The sequence below is a fragment of the Oncorhynchus mykiss genome, chromosome 2 (genome assembly GCF_057628025.1).
Source record: "Oncorhynchus mykiss isolate SJ-2025 chromosome 2, ASM5762802v1, whole genome shotgun sequence".
Taxonomy (NCBI): domain Eukaryota; kingdom Metazoa; phylum Chordata; class Actinopteri; order Salmoniformes; family Salmonidae; genus Oncorhynchus; species Oncorhynchus mykiss.
The window spans coordinates 47,237,877-47,254,778 of record NC_143023.1 but is presented as its reverse complement, the minus strand read 5'-3'; the positions used below and the strand labels follow the sequence as shown (position 1 = coordinate 47,254,778).

Genomic DNA, 16,902 nt, shown 5'->3' with positions numbered 1-16,902 from the left:
AGTATTTGGTCAATTACAAAAGTTTATCTCAATACTTTGTTATATACCCTTTGTTGGCAATGACAGAGGTCAAACGTTTTCTGCAAGTCTTCACAAGGTTTTCACACACTGTTGCTGGTATTTTGGCCCATTCCTCCATGCAGATCTCCTCTAGAGCAGTGATGTTTTGGGGCTGTTGTTGGGCAACACGGACTTTCAACTCACTCCAAAGATTTTCTATGGGGTTGAGATCTGGAGACTGGCTAGGCCACTCCAGGACCTTGAAATGCTTCTTACGAAGCCACTCCTTCGTTGCCCGGGCGGTGTGTTTGGGATCATTGTCATGCTGAAAGACCCAGCCACGTTTCATCTTCAATGCCCTTGCTGATGGAAGGAGGTTTTCACTCAAAATCTCACGATACATGGCCCCATTCATTCTTTCTTTTACACGGATCAGTCGTCCTGGTCCCTTTGCAGAACAACAGCCCCAAAGCATGATGTTTCCACCCCCATGCTTCACAGTAGGTATGGATGCAACTCGGTATTCTTTGTCCTCCAAACACGACGAGTTGAGTTTTTACCAAAAAGTTATATTTTGGTTTCATCTGACCATATGACATTCTCCCAATCTTCTTCTGTATCATCCAAATGCTCTCTAGCAAACTTCAGACGGGCCTGGACATGTACTGGCTTAAGCAGGGGGACACGTCTGGCACTGCAGGATTTGAGTCCATGGCGGCATAGTGTGTTACTGATGGTAGGCTTTGTTACTTTGATCCCAGCTCTCTGCAGGTCATTCACTAGTTCCCCCCGTGTAGTTCTGGGATTTTTGCTCACCGTTCTTGAGATCATTTTGACCCCACGGGTAAGATCTTGCGTGGAGCCCCAGATCGAGGGAGATTATCAGTGGTCTTGTATGTCTTCCATTTCCTAATAATTGCTCCCACAGTTGATTTCTTCAAACCAAGCTGCTTACCTATTGCAGATTCAGTCTTCCCAGCCTGGTGCAGGTCTACAATTTTGTTTCTGGTGTCCTTTGACAGCTGTTTGGTCTTGGCCATAGTGGAGTTTGGAGTGTGACTGTTTGAGGTTGTGGACAAGTGTCTTTTATACTGACAACAAGTTCAAACAGGTGTCATTAATACAGGTAATGAGTGGAGGACAGAGGAGCCATTGTTGAAAATAAGAATGTGTTCTTAACTGGCTTGCCTAGTTTAATAAATAATATATATATATATATATATATATATATATATATATATATATTAATGTTGGATATTTTTCAAGTGAACCCTATATATATATATATATAGGGTTCACTTGAAAAATATGTAAACCTCAATGTGAGTTCTCTGGTTAAATGAAGGAAAAAGACCATTTGCATTTTTTACTGAACAAGTCCAGGTAGTCCCTCCCTGTTTCTTAATTTTCATGCTTACTGAACTGTTAGTTTTTTGGTCATCAACACTAATGTTAGTGAATAGTGGCTGTGGCGCTATGTTTACAAACTCTGGGAAGTATGGATCCCAATCTCTCCTAGCCCATGAAATCACGTTCAGTGAAAGGAACCATAACATAAAACATTGTAATTTAGGTGAGGAATCCCTTTAAGCAGACGTGGTAGATCAGTTATTGGGTCAAAGTTTATGGCAGACTTACAGGACATAATCTTGCTTATGGTTGCCCATTTGAATAGAGTTGAGACATGCTAATCAAAATAAGAGACAGACGTCTAAACACCCTAATCTAGCAGCAGTCTATCAGTTAATCTCTTCCTCGGACACGTTAATCAAAACAAGAAACAAATTGGAAATGTCACCTAGCTCAGCGACAGAGCTTACGTTTGGGGAGAATACCAAGTGAATAACCAAAAAAATTGCAAAATAATATGTAAAGAATATAACAAAAAATGAATTACAACAGATCTAAGAACGAACATAGGCACGGCCCTGTGAAATAGGTTAGTTTAGGGTAACAATTTGGAGACGGGAACTCAAGAGGCACAAACCATTCATCCATTACATTTCGTAAGACATAGAGTGCCTTGTGATGAGCATGTGAAACCTCCTGCCCAACAGATATAGAAGAGTGGACAAGGCTCCATACAAATAACTACAGCTCTGTCGTGTCTCCTACATTCTGTCTGTCTATACTCACAAATACAGCACTGGGATACTGAGTCACAGCATACTCACATTCAGACAGGTTCAATATGGTCAATAAACACATTTTCTTGGGTAAATTCACCATTAAAAACACTTTTAGAAGGGAATCTCACACAACCCACTGCTAGGTGAGAGATGTCTTACCATGGCGTAGTAGTTACTGTTGACCATGATGGGCCCACGACCTCGGAGGTAGATGTACTCTTCCCACCAATCACTGACCTGGGAGAGAGAGAGAGAATGAAGAGAGAGAGAGAGACAAAGACAGACAGAGAAAGAGTGAGAGAGAGAGAGAGAGAGAGAGAGAGAGAGACAGAGACAGAGCGAAAGAGATGTATGAAAAAAAGGGGAAAGATATAGAACGAAATAAAGCCCTGTGTCATGATGAATACAGTCTGCCCTAGGATAAATAACATTCTATTTATATATATAGAGAGATTATTCAGTGAGTCATTACCCTACATTAAACAGCATTAGAATGTGTATAACCCATATATCAAGGAGGAGGTACAGAGAGACTCACATAGTTGGAGGCCCACCAGGACTTGAGCTTGAGGTACCACTGTAGTCTGGGGCCCAGGTTCTTCTCAAATTCCCCTGCCAGCCCCTCCATCCTCACATACTGCTCGTCATCCATCAACGGACGAGCTGACTCCAAGTACTGGAGGACACACACAGAGAATGGAAGGGTGCAATGATTAAATTCAACCACATCATTATTTCATGTTTTCTGTTGTTTTGTGAGGAGGGTGGTATGGTTGCCAGTTGAACAGTTACTCCCTTTGGCAACACGGTCTCAGGAAAGGGAAGGGAAAGAGGATACCTAGCCAGTTGCACAACTGAATGCATTCAACCAGGACGAGAAGAGAACGATGGCTGGATGCAAAGCTTCTTTTCCTCTCCTCTTTCCACAATCGCCTTTTTGTGTAACCTAACCCTAGTGTCAAGTATCATCCCCATAACGGGCCATAATCATTGCTTTTGCTTGTAAAGCCATAAGAATATTTTAGTATTCTGTTCATTAGTCCACTGTTAATACAATCCCAAAATCAAATTTTCATCATATGCAAAACACATCAACGCAGTTTTTGCTCTATACTGAAAGCGGCCTCGCTTGAAAACTTGACTGCTGACACGCAAAAAAAAGGAATTGTATTAACAGTGGACTAATGAAGAAAATACTAAATTATCGCCTTTGAGTGAACTATCCTTTGAAAGGATGGCGCTTTATTGACATACTGACTGTGGTGCAAAGAGAGCAGTCTTATTGCGTCCTCTGAGTTGTCAGCCTATGGTTACAGATTACTTGATGGAAATTCCTTACACTTATGTGAATCTGTGATTAACAATTTCCCAAATATCTGACTATCAATTTAGCTTCAGAGTAACAGCAACTCCTTCGAATGCAATGTGGGGGTGTCCTCATAGAGGCCAGTAATCTAAGCAACTGATATGACGTCGCAGGACATGATATCAGAGGATATGAAGTCATCAGAGGATGAACCCACCCTCCTGCAGGTGTCCTTGACCGGGGGGACGGGCAGCCGTGGCAGCGAACTCTGGAAGCTGTACAGCATTGGCTTCCTGCCAGAGAACAACTTGACAAATAACTGTGAGCGACAGCAGAGTAGAAGAGGGGAGGGTGAAAGGAGTGGAGGGGTAAAGAGTAAAATTAGCCTTTCTGATTTACCTCACAACCTGGATACCATATGTAAGGCAAAGTTCATGAGAACAATCTACAAGAAAAGAGTGGTGTTAAAGGCATAATTTGTGATCTTTACAGCAATTTTTATCAATAAATAATGATGAAAGGCTATATACTAATGAATTCAAAGGTTATACTAATGAATTTGAGACTGGTTACGTTCCTCCAGCCTCATCACTTTTAGTTTTATAGCAAATCAAGCGTTTTTTTAAATTATGGATCTACTCTTTACTACTGCTCTAGCAGAAAACTTTACAATGCATCTCTAGGCATGTGTGGTTTGATGTTAGACTGTTGAGACCAATGCACGTTAGAACACATTTAGCTACAGGAGAAGGAAACAAAGGTTAAAAGGCATGACTAATACGCAGCGGTGTGTTTGGACAGCATAGAAATGACATGATTCATACTCAGAATTGTGTGAAGACACGCTAGCAATTAAAGGGGCACTTCACCACTTTTTAAGCTCATATTCATACAGTACATGTCAAAAGGTTGGACACACCTTCTCATTCAAGGGTTTTTCCTTATTTTTGCAATTTTCTACATTGTAGAATAATAGTGAAGACATCAAAACTATGAAATAACACATAGTAGTTACCAATAATATATTTTATATTCTTTAAAGTAGCCACCCTTTGCCTTGATGACAGGTTTGCACACTCTTGGCATTCTCTCAACCAGCTTCACCTGGAATGATTTCCCAACAGTCCTGTTGGCTGCTTTTCCTTCACTCTGTGGTCCAACTCATCCCAAACCATCTCAATTGGGTTGAGGTCGGGTGATTGTGGAGGCCAGGTCATCTGATGCAGCACTCCATCACTCTCCTTCTTGGTCAAATAGCCCTTACACAGCCTGTAGGTGTGTTTTGGGTCATTGTCCTGTTGAAAAACAAATGATAGTCCCACTAAGCGCAAACCATATGGGATGGCGTATCGCTGCAGAATGCTGTGGTAGCCATGCTGGTTAAGTGTGCCTTGAATTCAAAATAAATCACAGACAATGTCACCAGCAAAGCATCCCCACACCATCACACTCCTCCTCCTCCATGCTTCACGCTGGGAACTACACATGCGGAGATCATCTGTTCACCTACTCTGCATCTCACAAAGACACTGCGGTTGAAACCAAAAATCTAAAATTTGGACTCAAAGGACTGATTTCCACCGTTCTAATGTCCATTGCTCGTGTTTCTTGGCCCAAGCAAGTCTCTTCTTCTTACTGTTGTCCTTTAGTAGTGGCACAAACGCATTAAGAAGGAAAGAAATTCCACAAATTAACTTTTAACAAGTCACACCTGTTAATTGAAATGCATTCCAGGTGACTACCTCATGAAGCTGGTTGAGAGAATGACAAGAGTGTGCAAAGCTGTCATCCTGTGGCAAAGGGTGGCTACTTTGAAGAATCTCAAATATAAAATCAATCCTTTTTTGTTACTACATGAATCCATATGTGTTATTTCATTGTGTTGATGTCTTCACTATTATTCCATAAAATAGAAAATAGTAACAAATAAAGAAAAACACTTGAATGAATAGGTGTGTCAAACATTTTGACAAGTGCTGTATGTAGAAACTTATGGTGCTCGAGATAACTAGTATGAGGTCAAAAAGTGGCAAAGCGGCCTCCCGAGTGGCGCAGCGGTCTACTGCACTCCATCACAGTACTTGAGGCGTCACTACAGTCCCTGGTTTGATCCCAGGCTGTGTCAGAACCGCCTGTAGCCGGGAGTCCCATTGGGTGGCGCACAATTGGCCCAGCATCGTCCGGGTTAGGGGAGACCTTTACTTGGCTCATCGCGCTCTAGCGACTCTTTGTGGCAGGTTGGCCGCCTGCAAGCTGACCTCGGTCATGAGTTGAACAGTGTTTCTTCTGCCACATTGGTACAGCTGGCTTCCGGTTTAAGCGGGCTGGTGTTAAGAAGCGCGGTATGGCGGACGCGTGACTCAATCTTCGCCTCACCTGAGCCCGTTGGGGAGTTGCAGCGATGACACAAGATCAAAAAAGTGGGTAAAATGAAAATATATATTTTTTTTAAAAGCAGAAGCTAGTTGGGTTCTTGATGTGATCTATTCTAACAGCAAACCGTCCTAGTTCTCAAGAATCAAAACAAGTAAGACTTAGAAGGAATGTCAACGTTTTAACAAAGGTTTACTGCACAGAGAATCAAAGCTTAGGCCTAGATGGGTTAAAATGGAACATAGTGAAGGTATTTATTTGGTATCTAAGGTACCTACACCTGACTCAAACGTAACTAGACTATTTGTGATGAAACACCTCAACAAGTAACAATTATGTTCCTAGTATAGTTCTGAACATTTCAGACAAACAACAGTTCCAGAGGGCCCATGTGTGCATTGATGACATAGTAACTGTAACTCACTATCCAGAGTCGAGTGCCCCAGGAGACAGATCCGTGGCGGTTGTACATCCAGCCGTGCCACGACAGCAGGCACTTGAGGGCATTCCTCATGATGAAGATGATGGTGACCCACAGGCCTGTGCCCACCAGCACCCCACCCACCACCCGCTGGCTGTCCTCCGACATGTACGGACTGCACAGGTAGAGAGAGAGAGACACATCATTACAGTGTTGTCCTGGTAATCACTATTGTTCATTGAGTATTATATGTTTCTTATTATGTATTTCCGTCAACAAAGATTTAATGTTTCTATAAGCTTTCTTTGCAATATATGTGCTAACATTTTCCATAACAATAAAGCCTTTGAATTGAAAATATATTGAATTGAGACAGGGTCAGAAGCTGCCTGACATGGTTGGCATGAAACGGAAGGAAATGGTCAGAAACATAGTGAAACAGGGGGGCATTCCAATAAGAGTTGTCCAATAAGAAATATTCATTTTTGTTACGTGAATTCTAATGAACACAACCTTATATACCCACTAGAGAGAGAGAGAGAGAAAGAGAGTAAAAGAGAGAAAGAGAAATAGAGAGAGAGAAATGGAGAGAAATAGCGAGAGAAAAATAGAGAAAGAGAGAAGGTCAAATATCAAAGCACTAATGCATGCGATAAATTGTCCTCTGCACGTGACAAGGACACAGGGATTAAAGAGGAGGGGTCATGGAGCCCTGGGTGTGGAACCCTTCACATCCATTGGTTGGAGGGCATTGCTAAGTGAATAGTCTAATTGATGGTCAAAATAAACATGCACCTGCAGACATGACAACATCAGGCAATGAAACCGCCTAAAAATTACCATGTTTCAAATCTGGCCAGAGTGAAAATCTAATTTCAATAATATGATTGATGAAGATGATACATTTTATCTGTAGTGGAATAAATTAGGCTTGAGATCTTGCTTCCCTATAACAGCTAGGTGTTGAAAACTAACAGTCTTATGCTGTCACCCAAATGTATTTGTTTACTTTCTAAGCTATAGCACAAAATATTTGGTATAAAACAGGTTTTCAAAAGGACCATAGTTAAATCTGCTTCTTGCTTTATTTTTTGTCATGGAAAATCAAGTATTGTGATACTGTACTGTGACAACACTAGCACAATGTTATGCAAACACACATATTAGGGCCTGAAGGAATAAATGTTCAGTGTGTGACTATGGATGTCAGATCTATAGGTGAACCATATCGGGGGTTTAACAATATTTTTTGACCACTGGACTCAACTCTGACACGAGGGAGATGTCACCAACATGGGAACTGGGTGAGTACATGCACTCTTGGTTGTGAAAATGGTGAGACAGGTGAATATCTCTCTGACACAGTGGTCCCCAACACTACTCCTAGAGAGCGTTTTGGCTAGCTCAGCACTGACTAACACACATGTCTCTTGATGATGAATGAATTGGTTCAATTGTGTGTGTGTGTGTTAGAATATATTCAGTGTGTGGACCATGTGGGAAGCAAACACACACATCTAGTGTTCTAAGCACCATGTTTCAACCAACTGAGCCATCAAGAGCCATAATGCTGGATTCAAATGTAAAAACCTGTACTCCAAATAGCTCTTCAGAACCAGGGTTGGTCGGAAACGACTTCCAACCCATTCCAAAGCTTTCCAGAGAACCATCCCAGAATGAATAGGTCTGTTAATCCATGTCAGTTTAGGTAATGGCATGAAGAGCAGGTGGAGGGAGGCCTGAGTGACCTCCCTCTCTGGTTTAACTCTACTGCTTGTAACACAGTTACTGTGCATCACGTGTCAAACTCATTCCATGGAAGGCCGAGTGTCTGCGGGTATTTTCGCTCCTCCCTTGTACTTGATTGATTAATTAAAATCACTAATTAGTAAGGAACCCCGTTCACCTGGTTGCAGTTATACTAATCTTTCTTGAACAGTGCATAAAAATTAATAAACATATTTATTCATGTATACATAATGCATAATAACACATAGGTGGTTCATAGAGTTCATAGTCCCAGCAGGCAAAAAATGGTTGAAATTACATCATAATAATGTCATTTGAACTAGTTTCCGGTTGTAACAACATCATTTCACCCAGTTTTGACAGCTGGGGTGGTTGAGAAAGTGTTACGCAGAGACATCTGTCCTTGAAAACAGACACAGTGATTTGGATGATGGACAGGGTTATTATTAGATGGTAGTGCCCTACTACTACCATTACCTGATGGGTATGTGGGTGCCCAGTTTGGTGATGAGTCCCAGGGAGGGGTCTAGTTGGGCATATTTAGTGCCCGACATGTAACTCACCACCACCACCAAAAACCCAGACGGGCTGCCTGGGTACACGCCTGTCATGACCCCGTTCTATGGAGGGAAGGAATATAGGCAGGATTAAAAGGGCGGTAGGGTAGGGGAGAACAAAGAGCATTTCATTGGCATAAAATCACATTTACATTGGGGCCGAAGGGAACTACTGTATAAGCATATCCTGGTTAAAATAAGCCTGGTCCCAGATCTGTTTGTGCTATATGTAGTCAACTATGGTTGTTGTTGGCATGAGGTTTGGCAACAGATCTCGAATCAAGTAAAAATGGGCAACGTAGCGTTGAAGTCAGAGGTTTACATACACCTTAACCAAAAACAAATATAGTTTTTCACAATTCCTGACATTTAATCCCAGTAGAAATTCCCTGTCTTAGTTCAATAAGGATCAACACTTTATTTTAAGAGTATGAAATGTCTGAATAATAGTAGAGAGAATTATTTATTTCAGATTGTATTTATTTCGTCACATTCTCAGTGGGTCAGAAGTTTACATACACTTAATTAGGATTTGGAAGCATTGCCTTTAATTGTTTAACTTGGGTCTGTTAAGGTTTTCTTGTGTCGAAGGAGAGGAGGACCAAAATGCAGCTTGGTTATCGCGATACATCTTTAATAAAGATAATAACGAACAATACAAACCAATAAACGTAACATGAAAAACCTAAACAGCCCTATCTGGTGCAAACAAACACAGAGACAGGAACAATCACCCACGAAACACTCAAAGAATATGGCTGCCTAAATATGGTTCCCAATCAGAGACGATAAACACCTGCCTCTGATTGAGAACCACTCTAGGCAAACATAGACTTACCTAGACAACTCTACTATACCACAATCCCATAACCTACAAAAACCCCAAGACAAATCACACCACATAAATAACCCATGTCACACCCTGGCCTGACCAAAAATAATAAAGAAAACACAAAATACTAAGACCAGGGAGTGACAGGGTCAAACATTTCAGGTAGCCTTCCACAAGCTTCCCACAATAAGTTGAGTGAAATTTGGCCCATTCCTCCTGACAGAGCTGGTGTAACTGAGTCTGGTTTGTAGGCCTCCTTGCTCGCACACGCTTTTTCATTTCTGCCCACAAATTTTCTATGGTATTGAAGTCAAGGCATTGTGATGGCCACTCCAGTACCTTGACTTTGTTGTCCTTAAGCCATTTTGCCACAATGTTGGAAGTATGCTTGGAGTCATTGTCCATTTGGAAGACCCATTTGCGACCAAGATTTAACTGATGGCTTGAGATGTTGCTTCAATTTTCCTACCTCATGAAGCCATCTATTTTGTGAAGTGCACCAGTCTCTCCTGCAGCAAAGCACCCCCACAACATGATGCTGCCAGCCCTGTGCTTCACGGTTGGGTTGGTGTTCTTCGGCTTACAAGCCCCCCCTTTTTCCTCCAAACATAACGATGGTCATTATGGCCAAACAGTTCTATATTTGTTTCATCAGACCAGAGGACATTTCTCCCAAAAGTATGATCTTTGTCCTTATGTGCAGTTGCAAACTGTAGTCTGGCTTTTTTATGGCGGTTTTGGAGCAGTGGCTTCTTCCTTGCTGAGCTGCCTATCAGGTTATGTCGATATAGGACACATTTTACTGTGGATAAAGATACTTCTGTAACTGTTTCCTCCAGCATCTTCACAAGGACCTTTGCTGTAGTTCTGGGATTGATTTGTACTTTTTGCACCAAAGTACATTCATCTCTAGGAGACAGAAGGTGTCTCCTTCCTGAGCGGTGTGACGGCTGCGTGGTCCCATGGTGTTTATACTTGCGTACTATTGTTTGTACAGATGAACGTGGTACCTACAGGCGTTTGGAAATTGCTCCCAAGGATGAACCAGACTTGTGGAGGTCTACAAATGTTTTTCTGAGGTCTTGGCTGATTTATTTTGATTTTCCCATGGTCAAACAAAGAGGCACTGAGTTTGAAGGTAGGCTTTAAAATACATCCACAAGTTCCTTCAATTGACTAAAATTTCCCAGAAGCTACTCAATTACCCAGAAGCTAGACATAATTTTCTGGCATTTTCCAAGCTGGTTTTTTATTTTATTTAACTAGGCAAGTCAGTTAAGGACAAATTCTTATTTTCAATGACGGCCTAGGAACAGTGGGTTAACTGCCTGTTCAGGGGCAGAACGACAGATTTGTACCTTGTCAGCTCAGGGATTTGAACTTGCAACCCCACATTCAACTTAGTGTATGTATACTTCTGACCCACTGGAATTGTGATACAGTGAATTATAAGTGAAATAATCTGTCTGTAAACAATTGTTGGAAAAATGACTTGTGTCAAGCACAAAGTTGATGTCCTAACCGGCTTGCCAAAACTATAGTTTGTTAACAAGAAATTTGTGGAGTGGTTGAAAAGTATTAATGATTCCAACGTAAGTGTATGTAAACTTCCGACTTCAACTGTAAATACAATTCAGCATTATCACATTCAACATTACACAGCAAACTTTGTAGGCTGCTATGTAGAGAGTGGGTTTTTAATGACTCAAGAGTGTGCTTTGCAAACGGATAAGGTGAAACGCCCGCATACTGTAAAGAATGGAAACATCCACTAACACTGACGTGTACTTATGTGTGGGCCATTACGGTTCAGTAGTAAGTTGACAAAGATAACTATTGCTGTATCTCAAACTAATAAAGATTCAACTAAGGGTCAGCAAACAGTCAATTTACAGCCTCTTAATGATTTTTTTTTCATACTAGGCCTGTCACTTATTCCTTTCCATTTGTCATGAGGCTGAATTTCTCCCATTACACTCAGTGACACTCACAATCAATCATCAAGCAGTTAGTGAGTGAGTGAGTGAGTGAGTGAGTGAGTGATTAATTAGGCCCAGGGCTCCAGGGTGTGACCATTTAGTCGCATTTTACATCCCTTTGACTAGGATGTATGAGTTACATGGTGGCATCAGTGAAGGCTGCAAATTCTAGCTAATCACTTGACTCAAAACTTAAATATTTTTTTAACCGTGACTTGAGCAAACAGTGAAGTGCAATATCCTGATTCTTGCAATGGAAGTGTCTGCCCTGTCTCTTTGCCTGTTTCACTGGCAAGCGAGCCACTCTCACTTCCTCTCGCAGTTAGCCTAGCGATTAAGAGCGTTGGGCCAGCAACTGAAAGGACGCTGGTTCGAATTCCCGAGCCAGCAAGGTTGAAAAATCTGCTGTTCTGCCCTTGAACAAGGCAGTTAACCCCCAACAACTTTTCCCTTGGCACTGATGACGTGGACGTAGATTAAGGCAGCCTTCCAGACCTCCCAGATTCAGAGGGGTTGGGTTAAATGCGGAAGATACATTTTGTTTGAATGCATTCAGTTGTGAAATTGACTAGGTATCCTCTTTCCCCAATATTGATTGCAATGGCCTCCTAGAATGCGGACTTACGGCAAAAAGTCCTTAGGCTTACCTGTTTCCTCTTTTTTCGGGAACAGGTAAGCATAGGGTTGCAAAGGGAGGGTATATTACTGGAAACTTCTGAATTTGACCAGTAAACTACCAGAATTTTGCTAACTTTCAAGTATTTTCTGTAATTTATCAGAAGACGTCTGGTGGCCCTTTGGGGTACTTCAGATTATCAGAGGTGTCTGTAATTATTGCTTGCCCTCTGTGTGGCCTTATCACATGTACAATATATAAAATAATCAAATATGATTTTAAAATAAACACTCTAATGACAAAGTTGTATAAAAGTATTATTATTATTATTATTATTATTATTATTATTAACCATCAACTTAGAGAATACCATTGGCGTTTAATACAGTATGAGAGTTTCTGCATGAAATATCCTTTATATTATTTATTTTTTACACACTTTTATTTATTTGACTATTTCTTTGTTTTAGCGCCAAACTAGTGGCAGTTGTGAAAAAAGTCAATAGTTGGAAGAGTTGCATAGTTAATTTCAAATAATGCCATTGTTGATTAGATGCTTTTTTCAGTAATTAGTGTATTTTCTCTTAAACCATATGGTCTATCCAGTAGAAACTCAAGGTCAATATGGACACAGATATCACATTTTTATACTATAGATGAATATATATATTTTTAAGTTATTCAAGTATCAAATACCAAAGTTCCCATAGATTCCATTTTCTTCTCATCTCTCAATATTGAGTGTTATAGCACAATTTTTTTACCGAAGTGGTAGCATATGGCATTGATATACTGTATACGGAACGCAGAAGCGCGCATCTGCCATTCGTGGTGATTGCATAGGCCTATATAGACATCATTGGGTAGTGTGCTGCCAAGTTTTTTAAATTTACTGTTAAATGAATCAATTACATTGCTAACCAGCAGAATATTATATTTAGTGATCTAGCTAAGTTAAGTTTCCACTTCCTCAGATGGTGAATTAGCCTCAAATTAGCCTTTGTGATATTAATACACAAAAAAGATATCAATCTCTACTGAATATATCTATCTATCTATCTATCTACAAAATATCTCATAAATTCATGGGCCCTATTTTGAGAGTAAAATATACCAACAAAATAATAATTGTCAACCCACAATTCATGACAATCTGGTTTAGGTTGCACATCAAAATATATTGTGTCATGCATTCCTGCTTGGACATATTTGATGAAACATTTAATTTTAATTTTTTTAGAATCACACAAACTCAGTAGCACTGTAATGACTTACAATTATTACAAATGTTCTCTTATCACGTGACGGAGTGACTACATTTTTGAGAAAATGTTAGTGGCATTCCCCACCTGGGGAAAAAGTTAGTCTTGAGCCCTGATTAGCCTGAATTGGCTAATTAGTTAATTGCGCACTCTCACCTTGAAGCGTATGAACCTCTTCTTCCAGGAGTGCTTGCCTGAGAGGTATATCTGGCGCAGGGCCTCATGGCACAGTTGCATGTCAATGCCATCAGGCCCGACAGTGAACTGAAAGGCCACGGCCTGGTGAGCTTCTGCCATGGTGACTGCTGCTGTACAGGGTCACTGAGGAGAGAGGGAGGAGGGGACATGACACATCAATAGGATTAGTTATTTTTCCCTTTTATTTAACCTGGAAGTACCATTGAGGTTAGAAGACCTCTTTTATTTATTTTATTTGTATTTCACCTTTATTTAATCAGGTAGGCTAGTTGAAAACAAGTTCTCATTTACAACTGCGACCTGGCCAAGATAAAGCAAAGCAGTTCGACACATACAACAACACAGAGTTACACATGGAATAAACAAACATACAATCAATAATACAGAAAAATCTATAAACAGCATGTGCAAATGAGGTAAGATAAGGGAGGTAAGGCAATAAACAGGCCATGGTGGCGAAGTAATTACAATATAGTAATTCAACACTGGAATGGTAGGGTGTGCAGAAGATGAATGTGCAAGTAGAGATACTGGGGTGCAAAGGAGCAAGATAAATAAATAAATACAGTATGGGGATGAGGTAGATTGGATGGGATATTTACAGATGAGCTACAGTATGTACAGGTGCAGTGATCTGTGAGCTGCTCTCCAGGCTGTGTAAGGGCTATTTAACCAAGAAGGAGAGTGATGGAGTGCTGCATCAGATGACCTGGCCTCCACAATCACCCAACCTCAGCCTAATTGAGATGGTTTGGGAGCACTTTGTGTACATAGTCCCCCCCAAACAAATGCTAACCTCCCCTGTTATTGCAATGATGAGAGCTTAGAATGTCCTAGGGGTATGATATTTCTGCATCTAACCTTCTCATTCATCATTATTCATGATTAATTCAGGACTGTCCATAATCATGGTAGCATTCACAATATAGAAGCGTTTAGCAACATGTCCTATTCTTATTTACAATAAAAGTGACTCCAAAATAACACCATACATTATTGTTACAGTATCTAGAGTTTACAAAATGGTACAATAGAGATAAATAATTATACACAACAAAGAATGACATCAGCCCACATGATCAAATTGATGTCAATTGAGCACAAAATAATCTGAAGCACACTTAAAACAAACAGCAAATGCATCCAACAAGTTTGTAGAATCACAAGCTTTATGTAATCATTGTGCGCTAGGAATATGGAACCTTTGGTCCCCTAAAATGGTGGGACTCTGTACAAAAAGTGCTGTAATGTCTAAACGGTCCACCCAAAACGTATATCACTTGGAGTTGATTTGCCCATGGGTGGAATCTCAGTCTCAGTCAGTTGGGGAACCCTGATGACCTACTTTTGACCAGACCCCTGTAGGTGCCCAATAGGGAATCGGGTGCCATTTGAGACACAGCCTCACTCTTTTTAATCCCCAACAAGAGGTGGAATCTCAGTCTAGAAGACTACAGTGCCTTTGGAAAGTATTCAGACCCCTTGACTTTTTCCACATTTTGTTACATTACAGCCTTATTCTAAAATGGATTAAATACATACAAATTCCTCAGCAATCTACACACAATACCCCATAATGACAATGCGATCAGGTTTAGAATATTTAGCAAATTTACTAGAAATAGAAGAAAGAAATACCTCATTTACATAAGTATTCAGACCCTTTGCTGTGAGACTTGAAACTTAGCTCATGTGTATCCTGTTTCCATTGATCATCCTTGAGATGTTTCTACAACTTGAATGGAGTCCACTTGTGGTAAATTCAATTGATGGGACATGATTCAGAAAGGCACACACCTGTCTATATAAGGTCCCACATTTGACAGTGCATGTCAGAGCAAACACCAAGCCATGAGGTTGAAGGAATTGTCCATAGAGTTCCGAGACAGGATTGTGTTGAGGCACAGGGCTGGGGAAGGGTACCAAAGCAATTCTGCAGCATTGAAGGTCCCAAGTGGCGCAACGGTCTAAGGCACTGCACTACAGATACCCCGGTTCGAATCCAGGCTGGTTCACAACAGGCCGTGATTGGGAGTCCCATAGGGCGGTAAATAAGAATTATTATTAACTGACTTGTCTAGTTAAATAAAAAAATAACACAGTGGCCCCCATCAATCTTAAATGGAAGAAGTTTGGAACCACAAAGACTCTTCCTAGAACTGGCCACCTGGCCATACTGAGCAATCGGGGGAGAATGGCCTTGGTCAGGGCACTGAAAAAGCTCTAGGGTTCCTCTGTGGAGATGGGGCGAAACTTCCTGAAGGACACCCATCTCTGCAGCACTCCACCAATCAGGCCTTTATGGTAGAGTGGCCAGACGGAAGCCTTTCCTCAGTAAAAAGCAATTGACAGCCCACTTAGAGTTTGCCAAAAGGCACTTAAAGACTCTCAGACCATGAGAAACAAGATTCTCTGGTCTAATGAAACCAAGAATGGCCTAAATGCCAAGTGTCATGTCTGGGTGAAACCTGGCACCATCCCTATGGTGAAGCATGGTGGTAGCGGCATCATGCTGTGGGGATGTTTTTCAGCAGCATGGACTGGGAGACTAGTCAGGATGGAGGGAAAGATGAACAGAGCAAAGTACAGAGAGATCCTTGTTGAAATCCTACTCCAGAGCGCTCAAGACCTCAGACTGGGCGAAGGTTCACCTTCCATCAGGACAATGACCCTAAGCACACAGCCAAGACAACGCAGGAGTGGCTTCGGGACAAGTCTCTGAACGTCCTTGAGTGGCCCAGCCAGAGTCCGGACTTAAACCCGATTAAACATCTCTGGAGAGACCTGAAATACAGTGCCTTGCGAAAGTATTCGGCCCCCTTGAACTTTGCGAACTTTTGCCACATTTCAGGCTTCAAACATAAAGATATAAAACTGCATTTTTTTGTGAAGAATCAACAACAAGTGGGACACAACCATGAAGTGAAATGACATTTATTGGATATTTCAAACTTTTTTAACAAATCAAAAACTGAAAAATTGGGCGTGCTAAATTATTCAGCCCCCTTAAGTTAATACTTTGTAGCGCCACCTTTTGCTGCGATTACAGCTGTAAGTCGCTTGGGATATGTCTCTTTTTTTCCCATTCCTCCTTGCAAAACAGCTCGAGCTCAGTGAGGTTAGATGGAGAGCATTTGTGAACAGTTTTCAGTTCTTTCCACAGATTCTCGATTGGATTCAGGTCTGGACTTTGACTTGGCCATTCTAACACCTGGATATGTTTATTTTTGAACCATTCCATTGTAGATTTTGCTTTATGTTTTGGATCATTGTCTTGTTGGAAGACAAATCTCCGTCCCAGTCTCAGGTCTTTTGCAGACTCCATCAGGTTTTCTTCCAGAATGGTCCTGTATTTGGCTCCATCCATCTTCCCATAAATTTTCACCATCTTCCCTGTCCCTGCTGAAGAAAAGCAGGCCCAAACCATGATGCTGCCACCACCATGTTTGACAGTGGGGATGGTGTGTTCAGCTGTGTTGC

The 16,902-nt window shown here is 41.1% G+C and overlaps 1 protein-coding gene and 1 long non-coding RNA gene across 4 annotated transcripts in view; one reads left to right on the top strand and one right to left on the bottom strand.

Moving 5' to 3' along the window:
* Positions 1–16,902, top strand: part of LOC149985120 (uncharacterized) — a 414,522-nt gene that overhangs the window by 2,721 nt on the left and 394,899 nt on the right. The gene's annotated exons all lie outside the window — the stretch shown is intronic.
* The window catches only part of cpt1ab (carnitine palmitoyltransferase 1Ab (liver)), a 75,364-nt gene that overhangs the window by 35,397 nt on the left and 23,065 nt on the right, over positions 1–16,902 (bottom strand). For 2 of the 3 annotated variants that reach the window (XM_036933595.2, XM_036933608.2), the window contains exons 2-7: positions 13,381–13,545; positions 8,456–8,598; positions 6,233–6,404; positions 3,653–3,754; positions 2,668–2,805; positions 2,289–2,366 (exon numbers count right to left, since the gene is read on the bottom strand). In XM_036933595.2, coding sequence (XP_036789490.1) covers positions 2,289–2,366; positions 2,668–2,805; positions 3,653–3,754; positions 6,233–6,404; positions 8,456–8,598; positions 13,381–13,521 — 774 coding nt within the window. In that variant the 5' untranslated portion in view covers positions 13,522–13,545. 3 annotated transcript variants of the gene reach the window in all.